The sequence below is a fragment of the Littorina saxatilis genome, linkage group LG1, assembly GCF_037325665.1.
Source record: "Littorina saxatilis isolate snail1 linkage group LG1, US_GU_Lsax_2.0, whole genome shotgun sequence".
Classification (NCBI taxonomy): Eukaryota; Metazoa; Mollusca; class Gastropoda; order Littorinimorpha; family Littorinidae; genus Littorina; species Littorina saxatilis.
In genome coordinates, this window is record NC_090245.1 from 23,145,504 (window position 1) to 23,164,429 (window position 18,926).

The following is an 18,926-nucleotide window of genomic DNA, read 5'->3' on the forward strand; positions in this document are numbered from 1 at the left end:
TGGCGTGACGTGTTAGTTCTAAAGATTCATCGAGGGTAATTAGCGAGCGCAATTTTTGTTTCTATAATGACGTTTGTCTCGGTGACTTTGGCACCATAAGCAGTGGAAAAACAGGTCCCTGCCAGACTTGCTTGACATGACCTCATTTACATGATATACACACGTGTGATTTGAACGATTATTATCTCACGGGTGTCTCTCTCACGTATGTAGGATAAACATGTTTTCCAATCTAAAAGCCGTGTTAAAGTAGTCTTTCGATGTATATAGACAGTGTGTTTGTTTACGCGGCGCAATGCGTGTTTGCCCCGTACAGCCTGGAAGAGCGTACGTGCGCTCGTTAGATTAAAGATGACCAACTCTCAAAAGGTGCTCATGAGACCATCGAATTTTCACTTTGTTATTTTCAAGATGTGTTTATATATGTGTTTCCAGCCTCAACATGCAAGACGTATAAGCTATTCAAAATGTTGACTATAAAGAAGGTAAATTATCAGTATTTTGAGAAACTGATGACGCGTGACATGAAAATCTCACATTTGTGTTGCCTTTAAAGAATGTGTTTTCATTTTAACCAACGGGGATGTGAATCAAACTGAGATAGACACTGAATAGACAACATTCTCATGTCATGTCATGGGAATTAATGAGCTATTGAAACTGTTTCATGCACACACAAAAAAGCAATGTCTTTTTGAATTAGTTGTTTTATTTTCGGAACTTGTTCATCAGTACCCATTAATCTTTGTAGGCTTACAAACTTATATAATGTGATGGGGGGCGGGTCCCCTGCACCACCGTGAGGAGAACAGTCATATCATCCAACTCTACACTTCTGAAACACACTGGTATTCCAACTGGTTCATGTGCCCGATTCAGACACTCACCTTGTGATGATGGAAAACAATCACCGCTGTGAGGACAGCCAGAGCATATGTCTCAACACTTCTACACACACACACACCAATCAACCAAACAGTCATTCAACCACGCAACCTTCGACTGCAAAGACACACAACTTCTGCAATACTGTACAATTCTTTGTATCAGTTCACAAGATCAGGTTCTGATCGGTTTTATTTAACTTTTTGTCCAGGTCAGTCAGATCTACAACTGTACAAGAGAAAGAAATAGTCAAGTATTGTCAGCTATATTAGACAACTAGTTGGCTGGGTAGAATATGTATAAAGTATATATGTACATGTGAATATACACTCCTTCATCTGCCACCCCTACCTCGACACTCTGACACAACATGACATGATAATTATAAGAGTGGACCCCCCCCCCCCCCCTCCTGCTTTTAAGACCCCCCTCCCCCAAGATTGCTTTCAAAGATTTTCCGTTCATAACCTCTGTAAACAGATTTACCCAAGTTTTCACAACTCTCTCCCTTTTTAAAGCCCCAGTCTGCCTCAAATGGTTTACAGAACGATTTAAATCTTCTCATGAAAAAAGCTGTTCTAACCTTATGGAACACACTTGCAATAACATCTAATAGCATTAAATGACACAGTTCGTTTAAATGGCTATTTAGCTTGCGTAAACCACACACCAGTTTTCGTGGTTTATCTAACCCCTGAGCCATCGTGAACCCGTGTGATCCAGTTTCCTTTTTTTTCACAATTTAGTCATCAGTTTGTGATTTCAATGCGACTCGCTGTATCTGCAATAGCACGTTATTGTGTACCTCTGAATCTAAAACGCAACAAACGGCTGCGAGTCACACGAACTTATCCGCGGCGGTTGGATTCAAAGAAGCAAGCGCTATGCTGAAAATCCGTCTGCTTGGGCATACACGACCTTGCATGATACATGTATACGTCCGGGCTCCCTTTTTTCAAACTTTCAAAACTTCTTATTGTACTGATCTTTTCTTGATGAAAAAAGAATTCTTTTATGACTAAGAATGTTTGTGTAACAAGCTGTCAATTTATTATTTAGATTTTAAAAGTTAGGTCTAGCGCCAAAACGAGGCGTCCGATTTGTCTCATTGTAAATCCGGCTGGCCATGCAAAAATAAATTCTTAGAAAAATGCTCGCTCTTTACAGAGGGCACCTAGGATGTTCTCAAGAGGTGAGTGTTTAAACGAAAGGGTGTTTGTATTGTGTGTTAAAGCCTGACAGAGTCTATGACCAGAAACTGATGGTTTACATTAAGCTGAGTGTCCCTTTAAGCCCTGATTTTCACCGATTTTTTTTTTACAAGGGGGGTACCACTACTTTTTTTGCCCATTTACTGATTTTTTTTCTTCTGTGCGAGTGGTTGAGAAGGGTCGAACATTTGAAGAGAATGAGTGGAAGGAGATAAGGGAAGGGAAACTTTCGTTTCCCAAAACAAAGCGAGGTGATAACTCTAGCTCTGCACACCTCCCCCTTTTCCTTCATCACCATGCCTCAACTTCTCCATGACTGTGGAAGAACTCCCCCCCTCCCCCCCCCCCCAACAAAACAAAACAACAACACACTAATTAACACACACACACACACACACACACACACACACACACACACACACACACACACACACACACACACACACACTCAAAACCTATACATACCTTGTTTCACATCACAGCACCATCCTCTACAACAATGGATATTCTAGTTAATAAAGTTCATGACCCTTCTTTGTTTGAGATTGTTTCATTCTTTACCAGTAGATCTAACAAGGGTGAAATGGAGAAGGGAATACCATGGAAGATACGATGTTGATGAACACATTACATTTGGTATATGTAAGACACATTAATAGGCTCACAGTCACAGTAAAAGACAAAACGTCATTGTTACTGACTAGAAGTGTTGATCTGGTTCAATAAAACCAGCAAAAATTACGTGTGATTGAACAATACATGTATAACTGTTTGGAAAAATCAAAATACACAGAATAAACAAGAACAAAAGAAGCACACCCAAAACACACCCCTCCCCTCAAGAAAAAAACTAGGAATTACATCAAAAAAGTGTTGAACAGCATGGCTAAATGTAAAGAATATAGTATAGAGCATATAGCATGTCAATTCATTGGAGAATGTGAAGTACATGTGTATTTAAAATAAAGAAAAATAAACAATGTTTGCATTTAAAAATCGGTACATGTTTGTATACTACTAGTACAGATTAAAAAAAAAAATCTGTTAACCTGATAACATATATATATATATATATATATATAAATGTGTATTCGCATCCAAACACACATTATCTCAGACTTAAACAATTTCGGTTCATCATATTTTTCATGACATATACATTTTTTCTAAACCCTTTCTGAAAAATTTGAAGTAAACATTACTTGTATTATTATTGATAGCCCTTCCCTTCCTGTTAAATCATTAGTTCCTGTCAATGTAAAATTAAAAGGAAACATTTACGGGACAATTGATGAAAGCAACATCACCAAAAAGAAGTTGAACAGTAGTGAGTTATAAGTAGTTACACTGAACTTATTTTGGAATTGCTTTTTATTTTGCCAATTCACTATGAAATACGAAGGATCATACAATGCAAAATACCCCCCCCCCCCACACCAACGCAAAATCTGGCAATTTCTTTAGCACTTGCAACTGCATGTGAGATTCACATTGTTAAAAATGAAGTGTACTTATGACCGTACAGGGAGTAGGTGTTTAAAAAAAAAAAAAGAGGGGTGGGGGGTGGGGGGTGGGGTGGCATCACTTTATAGAAACCGTACCAAATTCTGTCCAACGAAGGCTGTAACAATCTCGTTTTACCCCAAAGACCATTTTACTCACTGGCCTTGTTGATCTCGCATAAGCTACACACCGACTATCCCCCCAACGCAGTACATTTATTTGAGGGAGAAAAGCATGTCAGTTTCTTGCAAGTGAAGGAAATTCGTTGTAAAATTCGATAGGTTTGACACCAAAATAGGATTACTTTTAGGAAGCTCTATGGCAGTCTGGACGACCTACAGCGCACGGCAACATTTGCGCGGAGAACCGGCGTTTCCATCTGAGTGATCGACAAGAAGAAGAAGAAGAAGAAAATATACACCAATTAGTGGCTACGTCCCTTGAATGACAGAAGGGAAGAATGTTGCGACTAAGTACATTTTTTGGTTAAAGCACTGTATAAGTTTCTCCTCAACGAATTAAACTCCATGAGTGTAAAGTACGAATGGTCAATCATCAGTACTTGGGAAGGGAGGGGGGAAAGTCGGTGTGGAGTTTATACAAGATCAACAAGGCCGGTGAGTTAAATGGTCTGAGCAGTAACATGAGATTGTTATAAGGCAGCCTGGACGCCGTACCCACACCACACCCGCGCACCACAGCGCGTCCCTCCACACTTGACTGCAGAACAGATAAATTCCTGTTGGCACTCCATTCAAGCCATGTCTTGCTGAGGGATCGCGCAAAAAAAACACACAAAAAATTCTGTATCCCTGCACTCTCTGTAAAATAATCTCCAGCTGATTTAGGAATGATGATCTATATTCCTTAGTAAAACGACAGCTTATCTGCCCGTTGGAATGACCATTTATGCGCTGCAAACAAAGGCAAAATTACCTTTAAATTTCGCCTTATTTTGCAAGCACATTTTACAAAATTCGCAGCAAGTCGGTGTTTCCCCCACCATGCTACTCGACATTTGCACAATGTGATGGCTGCGATATCTCTACTTAAAACAAGCAAATTAAGCAGAAGAACTGTAACTGAATCACTTCAAGACTCTGTGAAGTACAAAACAGTTATCCAAGTAATAGTCAAACCACTCCTGAGCAATAGGTGTATAGAGGTATGGGCCTATAGAGGAACTGCTCAACAAAAACAAGCAGAAAAATAAAATCGTTATTTTTATCACGTGCAATACCCGAGTGTTGCGACGTCGGTTCCAAAATCTGAAGGTTCTGGGTTTGAATCCCAGTCCAGGTGTTGTATTTTCCCCTCGATCTCTCCTAAAAAATAAAGTTTGCTCAGCCGTTAGAGGGCCGACAGAAGGTAACCAGCATGGAATGATGCAGTCAAGGTCGTGCAGGCAGTGTAGGTTGGGTTTTAGGCCACTCTCACTGAACAGAATTCGATACAAGATTCTCAATCCTATCTTTTTAAATACTCACCCCTCCCCCCCCACACACACACACCCCAAATATCCATAAATAAACTTCAGCTTTAAGTGAAATTGCTCCATTAAAGAGGAGAGAGAGATATGGGGGAAGGGGCTGGCGGGAGATGAAATCTGTTTCGATCTGACCCACCTGAAATTCCCATTAAAATTTAAATAAAAGGTAAAATCAATCAATCAATCAATATGAGGCTTATATCGCGCATATTCCGTGGGTACAGTTCTAAGCGCAGGGATTTATTTATTTATTTTTAATTTTTTTAATTTAATTTGTTATTTTATGCAATTTATATCGCGCACATATTCAAGGCGCAGGGATTTATTTATGCCGTGTGAAATGGAATTTTTTTACACAATACATCACGCATTCACATCGGCCAGCAGATCGCAGCCATTTCGGCGCATATCCTACTTTTCACGGCCTATTATTCCAAGTCACACGGGTATTTTGGTGGACATTTTTATCTATGCCTATACAATTTTGCCAGGAAAGACCCTTTTGTCAATCGTGGGATCTTTAACGTGCACACCCCAATGTAGTGTACATGAAGGGACCTCGGTTTTTCGTCTCATCCGAAAGACTAGCACTTGAACCTACCACCTAGGTTAGGAAAGGGGGGAGAAAATTGCTAACGCCCTGACCCAGGGTCGAACTCGCAACCTCTCGCTTCCGAGCGCAGGTGCGTTACCACTCGGCCACCCAGTCCATAAAATAACAAAACAAGGCTTCCATTAATCTGAGCCCAGCTCAAATGCCCAACAGGAAGAATAAAATTGTGACATATCATTGAAGCAAGTTTCAATTTCACCAGAAGGGGGTAAAACAAAACAATCAAGAAGCACCAATCTCAGGTCTGACACTTGAATTAAAACAGAGTAACCTCTGCACATTAAAATATCTACATGTTTTGCATCAACTGCAAAACATACAATTTTGAATCTGAAACAGTGGAACCCCCTTTGAAGATCCCCAAAATAAGAAGAAAAAAGTCTTAAAAGAGAGAATGGAGATAAAATTAGACATTATGAACATAAAATTTGAATACTAGGGTCTTACAAAAGAGCGGGGGTCTTAAAAGGGGGTTCCACTGTTGCATCTCAGCATAAATCTAAATAACTTGAGTATTTTACAGTAAAATGTGTTGTTTGTAACATCCCTCAAACCATAATAAATAAGAGAAATGAGCTCACTAAAGGAAGTACATGTATCACCAATAACAACAACCAAACAAACATTTTCAGCTAAATCAAAACAAGTTTACCACAGACGCAGTACAGGCGGGAAACATATCCTGAGGGAATAAAGGTGGGATTGGGGTGGGTCTGATAAATCTCCAAAAAATTAATGTCTTTGTTGATTGAGAAGACTAGTGGTGGTGGTGATGCAACTTCTTCAGCATTTCTGCAGCTTTTGCATGTGCCTGCAACAAACAGATCAGCATAAGGTGTTAATGTCCTACTACATGTCAACCATTTCATTTTATTTTTCATTGCTATCCTATTGCTGGGAAATAGATGGATTCTGGGAATAACTCTGTCATGGTAAATCTCTCTGTGTCTGCCTGTCTGGTGAAATATTTGTAAATGTACCTGTCTTTCATCGGGAGATCTGGGGCTGACGTTCACGGCGCGAGTGAAGAGGTCCCTGGCCTTGTCATACTGGTGGAGGTGGTAGTGAGCCCGTCCAGCCATTACCAAGTTCATGCTGAAAAACCCTGGTGACACTGCAACAGGCACAATTTATTCATGAAAGAGTGGTCAGAGTGCTACCTATGTCTAGGCTTGTAGGTATAGGCTGGGTGAATCTTTTTGAGTAAAGCATGAGCGTTGCTCATCTTATGCAGGGATCATTTGCTGGTGCTATGGATCCCCCTTTTAAGATCTCAAAAATCTGAGAAAATCAGGATGTAAAAAGGAGGGCGTCTTTGCTCATCAAAATAGTAATTAAGCTATGGTGACTGAGATCAGTAAAGTTCATGCTTTACTCGCCAAGAATCACCTAGCCTACCTGCAAGCCTACAATCATAGCACTCTTACCACTCTTTTCCTCTCACATGAATAAATCGAAGCACACACACACACACATACACCAAAGTGCATACAAAAGTCACTTTCTTCCTCGCTCTCTAACACTGACACACCGAGTAAGATCAGCATAATGAAACAAAATTACAGGAATATAGTGAGAGAAAAATATAAACCAGAGGCAATTTCAAGAACTTTACAAAGAAAATTGTTTTTTCTCCTCAAATAACCATGGAACTAACACATTCACAGATTGTGCTCAAGCCTTAAAAACACATATTGCACGTTGTCATTCTCATACTGAAACAGTGAAAGCAATGCATACCTTCTTCTGCCTTGTAAAAGTATTCTAATGCCTGAAAAACAAAGAAAGAAGAATAATTACTGAAATGTATGACAGAAATGGATCCATTTTCTTCAGTGGGATACACACCAACAGCCACCATCCTCATTAACAAGACAAACTGCATAGACACAGACAAAACAGACAACACACACACACACACTCACACATTTCACAAAGACATGCTTAGTACAAAACAAGTCGCGTAAGGCGAAAATACAACATTTAGTCAAGTAGCTGTCGAACTCACAGAATGAAACTGAACGCAATACAACGCAGCAAGACCGTATACTCGTAGCATCGTCAGTCCACCGCGCACGGCAAAGGCAGTGAAATTGACAAGAAGAGCGGGGTAGTACTTGCGCTGAGAAGGATATAGCACGCTTTTCTGTACCTCTCTTCGTTTTAACTTTCTGAGCGTGTTTTTAATCCAAACATATCATATCTATTGGAATCAGGAACCGACAAGGAATAAGATGAAGGTGTTTTTAAATTGATTTGGACAATTTAATTTTGATAATAATTTTTATATTTTTAATTTTCAGAGCTTGTTTTTAATCCAAATATAACATATTTATATATTTTTGGAATCAGAAAATGATAAAGAATAAGATGTACGTAAATTTGGATCGTTTTATAAAAAAAATATTTTTTTTTACAATTTTCAGATTTTTAATGACCAAACTCACTCATTAGTTTTTAAGCCACCAAGCTGAAATGCAATACCAAACCCCGGCCTTCGTCGAAGATTACTTGAATAAAATTTCAACCAATTTGGTTGAAAAATGAGAGCAGGACAGTGCCGCCTCAACTTTCACGAAAAGCCGGATATGACGTCATCAAAGACATTTATCAAAAAAATGAAAAAAACGTATGGGGATTTCATACCCAGGAACTCTCATGTCAAATTTCATAAAGATCGGTCCAGTAGTTTAGTCTGAATCGCTCTACACACACACACACACAGACAGACAGACAGACAGACACACACACACACACACACACACACACACACACATACACACACACACATACATACACCACGACCCTCGTCTCGATTCCCCCCTCTACGTTAAAATATTTAGTCAAAACTTGACTAAATATAAAAAAAGAGGCAGTACAAAAATGAAGTTCATACCTGTTCATAAGTTGTGTTTGGCGGAGAGCGGAATAATACTCCCAGTATTTTCTTCTGATACCATGGTAGATTAGTAAATGCAAAGCACCTGGAAGAAGAAAAGTCTTCATAAAGGAATGAAACATCACAATGTAAACAATACTGCATGTAGTTCTGTAATATAATACTGCACCCCCCCCTTTTTTGTAAATTTTAAGCAGCCACTTTCATCCTTTCGAAAATTGAATAAAGTTAAAAAGAAGACAACACAAAACTTAAATCGGTTGATTCTGATAAAACTGTCTAGCCTACATTCTCTACACTAGAGCTGGCTGTGGCATAGATCTACCATCATGTCCGTTTTCTTTAGTCTGCATACAGAATATTACTAGTATACAGTCTTCCGTGCTTGTTTATTCTTACCAATATCCCAGTGAGTGGAGAGAGACAGCATCTTTTGGGTCAAGAGCAATTGCCTTCTGAAAAACATAATTTGCATTGAAGAAGGTGCTACAGATAGGCAAAGGCGTAATATATACAGATGGGTACACACAGGATCATCCCTCAAATATGGCAGCATCACACACACACACACACACACACACATTCAGATTGAAAAATGTATAATAACAAAGTGCGCTTTTATACAATCATTTTTAATTTCTTCTTCCCCTGTAGGGCCAGGTTCTAATGAATTGAGGCCAGTGCTACTCCAGTGAATGAATCTCTTGACCATCACCTAAATGGAACCCCCCTTTAAGACCCCCCAATTTAAGACTCCCTGCCTTTCAGACCCCCCCCCCCCCCTCGTTTTCTTAGATCTGTTTCTTCATAGCCTCTGTAAATTTACCCCTATTCTAAGACCCTCTCCTTTTTAAGACCAGATTTTCTGAGGTCTTTAAAAGGGGGTTTCCACTGTACTGCACACATGCTCATTCCTACTGATCTTGTTTGTCTTGGCACATTCCTCACAGTGTGTGCAAGTCATAAAACCTCATAACCAACCTCGTAATGATCCCTGATGATGAAGGCATTGTTGTAGTGGGTCTTGTACCCATGAAACTCGCTAGTGTAGTGCATCATCGTGGCATACCACTGCAAAATTAAATCATTGTGTAAATTCGTTTTACAAAGGTGATATTCAAGCTTACTTCAGATAATACATGTGAATTATAACACTTTTCCAATGGGCAAAGCTCATAACAAAGCTATTATGTTCTAGCTTTTGAAAGCAATACAAATGTATGTAACCAAGTGCACGACACACTCGATTCACCTTTGGAGGCAAAGCCAGTCAAAAGGTGTGAGACCGGGCTAAACACATAGCCCTATAAAAATCTGCCATGTGAACTCGGGTTTCCCTAGAGCATAACAGGAGACAACAGCAGCCAGACCCAGGTATCACAAACAGCTCCCTGCATCTGACAGGTGTGCTGTTCTGTTTAACTGATGCACACGAATTGTAGAGCTACTATAAATAGCTCATGCTCAAGGCCGGTAGATAACTCTGTCGGTGCAGAGCAGCTGCTGTGAAAGGGGAACTACTGTGTCACCCTTTCACATAATTATAGATTACAACAACAAACAAGTCGCGTAAGGCGAAATTAATACATTTAGTCAAACTGTGGAACTCACAGAATGAAACTGAACGCTCTGCATTTTTTCACAATAACCGTAGTCTGTAGAAGGCAGTGAAATTGACGAGCCTGTTTAGCGCGGTAGTGGTTTTGCTGTGCTGCATAGCACGCTTTTCTGTTCCTCTCTTCGTTTTAACTTTCTGAGCGTGTTTTTAATCCAAACATATCATATCTATATGTTTTTGGAATCAGGAACTGACAAGGAATAAAATAACATAGTTTTTAAATCGATTTCGGAAATTTTATTTTAATCATAATTTTTATATTTTGAATTTTTAGAGCTTGTTTTTAATCCGAATATAACATATTTATATTAATCAAAAAATGATGAAGAATAAGATGAACATAATTCTGGATCGTTTTATAAAAAAATAATTTTAATTACAATTTTCAGATTTTTAATGACCAAAGTCATTAATTAATTTTTAAGCCTCCAAGCTGAAATGCAATACCAAAGTCCGACCTTCGTCAAAGATTGCTTGGCCAAAATTTCAATCTGAACAAGAAGGGCAAAGCCCATACGACTCACATGCTTGACCTTTACATGACCTTGACCTTCAGGGTCAAGGTCAAATAACTAAACCTAGCAATGACATCATACACTAAGAACTGCTTTACACATTTTTCCTACCAAAATACATGTGACCTTGACCCAAGGTCAAGGTCATCCAAGGTCATGCAACACAAAGCTGTTAATTCAAGACATAGGAAGTACAATGGTGCTTATTGGCTCTTTCTACCATGAGATATGGTCACTTTTAGTGGTTCACTACCTTATTTTGGTCACATTTCATAAGGGTCAAAGTGACCTTGACCTTGATCATATGTGACCAAATGTGTCTCATGATGAAAGCATAACATGTGCCCCACATAACTTTTAAGTTTGAAACAGTTATCTTCCATAGTTCAGGGTCAAGGTCACTTCAAAATATGTATACAATCCAACTTTGAAGAGCTCCTGTGACCTTGACCTTGAAGCAAGGTAAACCAAACTGGTATCAAAAGATGGGGCTTACTTTGCCCTATATATCATATATAGGTGAGGTATTGAATCTCAAAAACTTCAGAGAAAATGGGAAAAATGTGAAAAATAGCTGTTTTTTAGGCAACATGAATGGCCCCTGCGACCTTGACCTTGAAGCAAGGTCAAGATGCTATGTATGTTTTTTGGGGCCTTGTCATCATACACCATCTTGCCAAATTTGGTACTGATAGACTGAATAGTGTCCAAGAAATATCCAACGTTAAAGTTTTCCGGACGGACGTCCGGACGTCCGGACGGACGGACGGACGGACGGACGGACGGACGACTCGGGTGAGTACATAGACTCACTTTTGCTTCGCATGTGAGTCAAAAATGAGGGTGTGACAGTGCCACCTCAACTTTTACAAAAAGCCGGATATGACGTCATCAAAGATATTTATCCAAAAAATGAAAAAAATGTCTGGGGATATCATACCCAGGAACTCTCATGTAAAATTTCATAAAGATCGGTCCAGTAGTTTACTCTGAATCGCTCTACACACACACACACGCACAGACAGACACACACACACACACATACACCACGACCCTCGTCTCGATTCCCCCTCTATGTTAAAACATTTAGTCAAAACTTGACTAAATGTAAAAAGAGACAGACACACAGAGCGACCTAACCTTCACCTCTTCTGCAAAATAAACAAAATAAAGAAATAAATAAGCAGAAATAATACTTCAAAAAAATGTAATTACTTAGTTAATCAATCATGCCACAGCAAAATGAAGAGCAATCAACTGATCTGCATTTCATAGCCAGCCAGCTTGTCAAGCAACTAACACCGAACACTTACAGAGTGACATCTTGAATTATTTTCGTCCAGTTTCAGTGCCCGCTGCGCGAATGTGAAACCCTCTTCCATGAGTTCTCTTCTCCTGTGGTCGTGGCCCTTTTCTCCTTCCAGCTTTGCCCGTGCGCAGTAGGCCTCCGCCAGTCGCCATAACAGCTCGGCATTCTCCACTTGTTTGTACGCCGAAAGTAATGTACACAATTCATCATACTTGTAGTCTTTCAACAGCGCATCTGATTTTTTTATGATCTCATTGATGTCATCGCTGTTGCAGCTGAAGTTAGAGTTGATGGTATGACCGTTGATTGCTGGACCTGTCAAGACACAGCAAGAAAAAACAAATATTCACTGATTGGAAACAAAAATGAGGATGCTAATGCAACAGACATTTTTGTTCACTTTCATCAATTTATTGTCCCATTAACATATGAAGATTTGGATCAACCTCAACATACAGATGCAGTCAAGGGCCTGAACAGTTGGCAGTAGGCTAAGTACCATGCACGTCCAGACTTAGAATTAATTCCCCTGTTTTACCTTGGTTACCTCCATTACCATAATTATGATCATAAGATCAGGACGAAATATATCCCTATACGATCATTTTCCACCTTCTTACTTCTTGCAGTCTATATTTTCCGATATACATGTACTCCCCCTATTATGCCACCCACCCCATCAATTCTACATCAGGTTAATTAAGTTCTAAATTATATAAATCTTCAACAAACAACATGTGTACACCAGGTATTTTGTGTTCACACAGGTAAATGTGTGTGTACATTGCTGCACAGGTCAGTGTTTTTTATTTATTTTTGAAACAGGTCAGTGTTAAACTACTGCAATACTATTGGTAGTCTGTCTTTCTGCTAATCAAGAACGAAACATGCAGGTGCCATACAGGTGGCTTGACTCGTTACCATGAACATAAATGTGCATGTTAATGGTGTATTTTTTGTTGTGGGGCAGTGGATGAGCTAGGGTTCGTATCGGAGATAAACTGTGTCTTATGTGTTGGGGTGCTTTTCTTATTTCATTCTTCTGTGTTTCTATGAGAGAGAGAGAGAGAGAGAGAGAGAGAGAGAGAGAGAGAGAGAGAGAGAGAGAGAGAGAGAGAGAGAGAGAGAGAGAGAGAGAGAGAGAGAGACATTGGCAAATGTAACTTATTCATGATTTGCAATATGAGGTGACTTAACTTACCTTTTGGTGAATCGTGATTGTTCATAACAAGAGGCGTGGCCATCAGTATCCACGCCCACCCGTATGCCTTTGGAAGTGTCTGTTGTCTGCCAGCAAACTGCAACATGTTAAAGTCACACACTCAAACAAATCTTCAAGTAAAATCAGGGCCGGACTAGGCTAAGAGGAGGGGGGGTTGCCAGTGGGCCCCCTGAAGCTGATGGGTAGGTCATATTCTGAGATAGCAAAATGGTCGCTCCTTGCATGAAACGGCATAAAATAAACAATAATAAAAAATGTTTTAAATAAGTGAGGTACATGTTTAGGCTAGGGGGGGGGGGGTTGCGCAACCCCCATAACCCCCCCCCCCCCCCGGTAGTCCGGCCCTGAAAATCGTTCACGTAGGAGAGAGAGAGAGAGACTGAGAGACTGAGAGGGAGATGGGGGGGGGGGGGGGGGGGGGAGAGGTAGAGAGAGAGAGGGAGAGGGAGAGAGAGAGAGAGATAATGCGGCTTTCGTATGTGTGGTGTGAGTGTCAGTGTGTGCTTTTATGTGTCAGTGTGTGAGTGAGCGCGTGTGCGTGCGTTGTGTAAGTGTATGCAGTGTGGGCGTGCGGGTGTGTGTGTGTTGCGCGCGAGCGTGTGTTTGTGTGTCTGTGTGTGTGTCAAAGCCCGGTGTGGTTTTGCCTTGGATAAGTCCGTCACACGGGCGACTGTACTTATTTCAAAGAATCCCTCTTTTCCCTGAAAAATGCCCCTTCCCTTGCTGATACTGAAAAAATGAGGCAGCTAGGCCCTATAGTTTCTGACACTTTCGTTTTAAACCGCAACTGTAAAAGTACTATACAAATTATAGAAAAAACCCACAAACAAACAAAGACGAGCAGACAGACAGACACACGAGAATGCAACTCGCAAATAAACAAGCCAGGGATACAACAGAGTTTCAAAGGCATCGTAGACTTTGCTTGCAGCGAAGCGGTCTTTCCGTTCATCATACTGTGAAAGCAAATGCGCTGTGCTAAACCGGGGAAATGTGCGCAGCAAATACTGACAACAAAGCTGAGAGAGAGAGAGAGAGAGAGAGAGAGAGAGAGGGAGGGAGAGAGAAAATGTCTTCTTTCCTTTCGAATTAACCCGACATTTTTTTCAAAGGGCCCGGGTTGTAAAACGTAGGCCTACGTCTAGACGGCGGAGACCCTACATAATACTAGCCGTGATGAGTTGAAGGACATATAGTTGTGACACCCTTTGTCAACACACTGACAGCGAGGGATGCTGTTTGATATGCAGCAGCCCCAGAGCCGGAATGTTTGCTGGACGGGTCTTCGATCGCACGTGGCAGCGGCGACACGGTGTCACGATTTCATCTTTCGCCTGTGTACATATTTCCCCCTCGACCGTACTCAAGACTGAAATGTTGTTTCCTGGTAAAATTAAGAAGTGAAATTATTTATGGACGAAAAGCATGTCAGTTTCTTGCATGTGAAGAAAATTGGTGGTAAAATTTAATAGATTTCACCCCCAAACTGATCAAATTCTTCGAAAACGTGTACTGAGGGGTTACGTCCCTTGAGTTAGAAGGAAAACATTTTAGGATGAATCAAATTTCTAAGTTAAATAAAACAAATTGGTTGGACAAATTTGGCCCCATGAATGTAAGGTACACAAGGTCGCTCATCAGTACTATCGAAGGGTGTTTTTTTGTTCAGTGTAGAGTTTAAACAAGATCAACGAGGCCGAGAAGCGAAATATCAACACGGCGAAAGATGAAAACGTCACAACGGCACACATCACGTCGCATGATTTCGCTAACCAATCTTTTACTGCACTGCTGATGGCATCATCAACAAGACTGAGAGGCGGCGGGAGAAGTTAAAGACATCGGACACCGATTGACCCACCCGATAGAACAAAATATTTCGCTATTATTTTGCCTGTGCTATTTCCAGAGTGTGTTGAAACAAGTGAACAAATTCGATAAATCAATCGGACAGACTTTACGATACTTAATATTGAATATGATGACATGCCAAGAATCATATAAACGAGGGTTGGGTAATTGAATAGTGTATCTGACCGATCATTTACAATGACTGGACCTATTTTGTAAGTGGTATTAATCCCTGCCGGGTTTACGATTGTTGAAATGATGTGTTTTTATTTGAATTATTGCAATGTGTTTTTCCGATATGACGGGAAATTGCGTAACTTGAATACATGACGTTTTCGTGGGCTAAAATTATATCAGTTTCTCAATTCGCGTGAACATATTTTCTGGAGCATCCGAGCGATTTTAAAATAACAAAATGACACAATGCAGAGCAGAGACAGTTGACACAATCACATATAAAACAATTAAAACAATTGACCGTTACATTTGTGCACATACCTACAAAACGTACCATTGGCCCCATTTTGAACAAATGGTATTAGAAGAGGTAAAACAGATCGAACTCTGATACATATGCATGTTGAGTGATATGTAATCGCTGTTTCACAATCTGCCATGTCCAAAAACAAATATACCTTTGAAAAAATTAAAAAGGTCTCCTAATATGGACCGGCTCCTAATATGGACCACCTTCTGTTCTGACAAACTAACGGCGCAGGAGCGCTCAAAAAAGTTTTATTCGCTGTATTCACCCTCTCTGGATAACTTGCACATGTCAAAACAGTTGCAGAAACAGAAATCTCAAAACCGTGAGGCTTTTTCTCTTTTTATATTTAGTCAAGTTTTGACTAAATATTTTAACATCGAGGGGGAATCGAAACGAGGGTCGTGGTGTATGTGTGTGCGTGTGTGCGTGTGTGCGTGCGTGCGTGTAGAGCGATTCAGACCAAACTACTGGACCGATCTTTATGAAATTTGACATGAGAGTTTCTGGGTATGATATCCCCGAACGTTTTTTTCATTTTTTTGATAAATGTCTTTGATGACGTCATATCCGGCTTTTCGTGAAAGTTGAGGCGGCACTGTCACGCCCTCATTTTTCAACCAAATTGATTGAAATTTTGGTCAAGTAATCTTCGACAAAGCCCGGACTTCGGTATTGCATTTCAGCTTGGTGGCTTAAAAATTAATTAATGACTTTGGTCATTAAAAATCTGAAAATTGTAAAAAAAAATAAAAATTTATAAAACGATCCAAATTTACGTTTATCTTATTCTCCATCATTTGCTGATTCCAAAAACATATAAATATGTTATATTCGGATTAAAAACAAGCTCTCAAAATTAAATATATAAAAATTATTATCAAAATTAAATTGTCCAATTAAAAAACACTTTCATCTTATTCCTTGTCGGTTCCTGATTCCAAAAACATATAGATATGATATGTTTGGATTAAAAACACGCTCAGAAAGTTAAAACAAAGAGAGGTACAGAAAAGCGTGCTATCCTTCTTAGCGCAACTACTACCCCGCTCTTCTTGTCAATTTCACTGCCTTTGCCATGAGCGGTGGACTGACGATGCTACGAGTATACGGTCTTGCTGAAAAATGGCAGCTACTTGACTAAATATTGTATTTTCGCCTTACGCGACTTGTTTTCACTTTTGGCAGCGTTCACTCTAAATTTGCCGCCTAAAACGGACTCGTTTCTGTCCACAGCCAAAGCTTTTATCACACAAAAATTGCTAAATATGACAGCTAAAACCGTATTTGTTACATTTTAGCAGTGTTGACCCCGAGTTTCTACTGCAAACAAAAAATAATAGCAAAATCTCAAAGTATGTGCGAGTCCCCTAATATGGACCACCTTCAACAAATCGAAGAAAATAAAAGCTAAAGGCTATTTTCATTAATTCATTATGAAGCTTGCTGGAAGTAACTTATAACTAGCCCTCGAGATTTAAAAAAAATGCAACAAAAAATCTTCTTTTTGTGGAAGTTGATAATTTCACTTATTTTCACTCTGTTTTTGATAAGCTTCTTTAGTTTCCTGGTGTGCTTCAAATAATGCTCTCATCAACCTGAAACAGATAAATCTAGAGCATATTTTAATTAGGCTGACTTGTACACTAAGTTGTATCATTTCTTTCTTTCTTTATTTGGTGTTTAACGTCGTTTTCAACCACGAAGGTTATATCGCGACGAAGTTGTATCATGGTATTTTGAAATATAAGAGGATGTTTACAGTGATTCGTGAAGGCCGCTTTACTGGTCCATATTAGGCGCCCAGGCTCCTAATATGGACCCTTTGTGATTTTTTCTGTATTTAATTTTTGCTGAATGTCTATCAAAGCTATTTTACTCTAATTAGGCCTAACGGTTAACCTAAGAGAGAAGGACTACCAAACACAAAATGAAACTTCTTCGCAAGAAAACAAGCTAGTTATCAGCATGAAACAACAAGTCGCGTAAGGCGAAAATACAATATTTAGTCAAGTAGCTGCCATTTTTCAGCAAGACCGTATACTCGTAGCATCGTCAGTCCACCGCTCATGGCAAAGGCAGTGAAATTGACAAGAAGAGCGGGGTAGTAGTTGCGCTAAGAAGGATAGCACGCTTTTCTGTACCTCTCTTTGTTTTAACTTTCTGAGCGTGTTTTTAATCCAAACATATCATATCTATATGTTTTTGGAATCAGGAACCGACAAGGAATAAGATGAAAGTGTTTTTAAATTGATTTGGACAATTTAATTTTGATAATAATTTTTATATATTTAATTTTCAGAGCTTGTTTTTAATCCGAATATAACATATTTATATGTTTTTGGAATCAGCAAATGATGGAGAATAAGATAAACGTAAATTTGGATCGTTTTATAAATTTTTATTTTTTTTTACAATTTTCCGATTTTTAATGACCAAAGTCATTAATTAATTTTTAAGCCACCAAGCTGAAATGCAATACCGAACCCCGGGCTTCGTCGAAGATTACTTGACCAAAATTTCAACCAATTTGGTTGAAAAATGAGGGCGTGACAGTGCCGCCTCAACTTTCACGAAAAGCCGGATATGACGTCATCAAAGACATTTATCAAAAAACTGAAAAAAACGTTCGGGGATTTCATACCCAGGAACTCTCATGTCAAATTTCATAAAGATCGGTCCAGTAGTTTAGTCTGAATCGCTCTACACACACACACACACACACACACACACACGCACACACGCACACACGCACACACGCACATACACCACGACCCTCGTTTCGATTCCCCCTCGATGTTAAAATATTTAGTCAAAACTTGACTAAATATAAAAAGTGGTCCATATTAGAAGCCCTTCCCCTACTCTGGTTATATCATTTGCATAAGGACGTAAACGTATGCGCGTGTGTATGCGTATTATATATGTGTAGTGTTTCTCCCTCTCTCTTTAGCTCACACACATTTTTTTCATTCTTTTAAAAAGTCTGTATCTCTTGTTATCATTAAATCAATGTTTCCATGTGATAATACTGACATGTAACAGTCAGTGCATGTGAATGTAGGTATACTTGTGTTTTTGTCGATGTCAAAGTGAACGTAAAGACCTGCATGACTTGGAAGAGATAACGAGAGAGAGAAAATGAATTTTGACTTGCAGGTATTGACCTTCACTTTGACAATGACATTGACAAATTGTGGGAGAGAGAAAGAGAAAGACAGCAAGACACACCCACACAAACACTACACGCGCGCGTACGATTACGTCCGATTGCAAATGATTGTACTGAGTATCATAATTTTAACATTTCTGAAGGTATACTTATAT

At 39.5% G+C, this 18,926-nt stretch overlaps 1 protein-coding gene across 1 annotated transcript in view; it reads right to left on the reverse strand.

The window, feature by feature from the left end:
• Positions 1-2,446: 2,446 nt before the first annotated feature.
• LOC138950322 (regulator of microtubule dynamics protein 1-like) overlaps positions 2,447-18,926 on the reverse strand; it is a 25,146-nt gene continuing 8,666 nt past the window's right edge. The window contains exons 4-11 of the mRNA XM_070322072.1: positions 13,244-13,340; positions 12,047-12,357; positions 9,582-9,671; positions 9,000-9,055; positions 8,598-8,685; positions 7,442-7,472; positions 6,682-6,815; positions 2,447-6,512 (exon numbers count right to left, since the gene is read on the reverse strand). Of these exons, the coding sequence (XP_070178173.1) occupies positions 6,459-6,512; positions 6,682-6,815; positions 7,442-7,472; positions 8,598-8,685; positions 9,000-9,055; positions 9,582-9,671; positions 12,047-12,357; positions 13,244-13,340 (861 nt within the window). The 3' untranslated portion in view covers positions 2,447-6,458. The remainder of the gene's footprint in view (positions 6,513-6,681; positions 6,816-7,441; positions 7,473-8,597; positions 8,686-8,999; positions 9,056-9,581; positions 9,672-12,046; positions 12,358-13,243; positions 13,341-18,926) is intronic.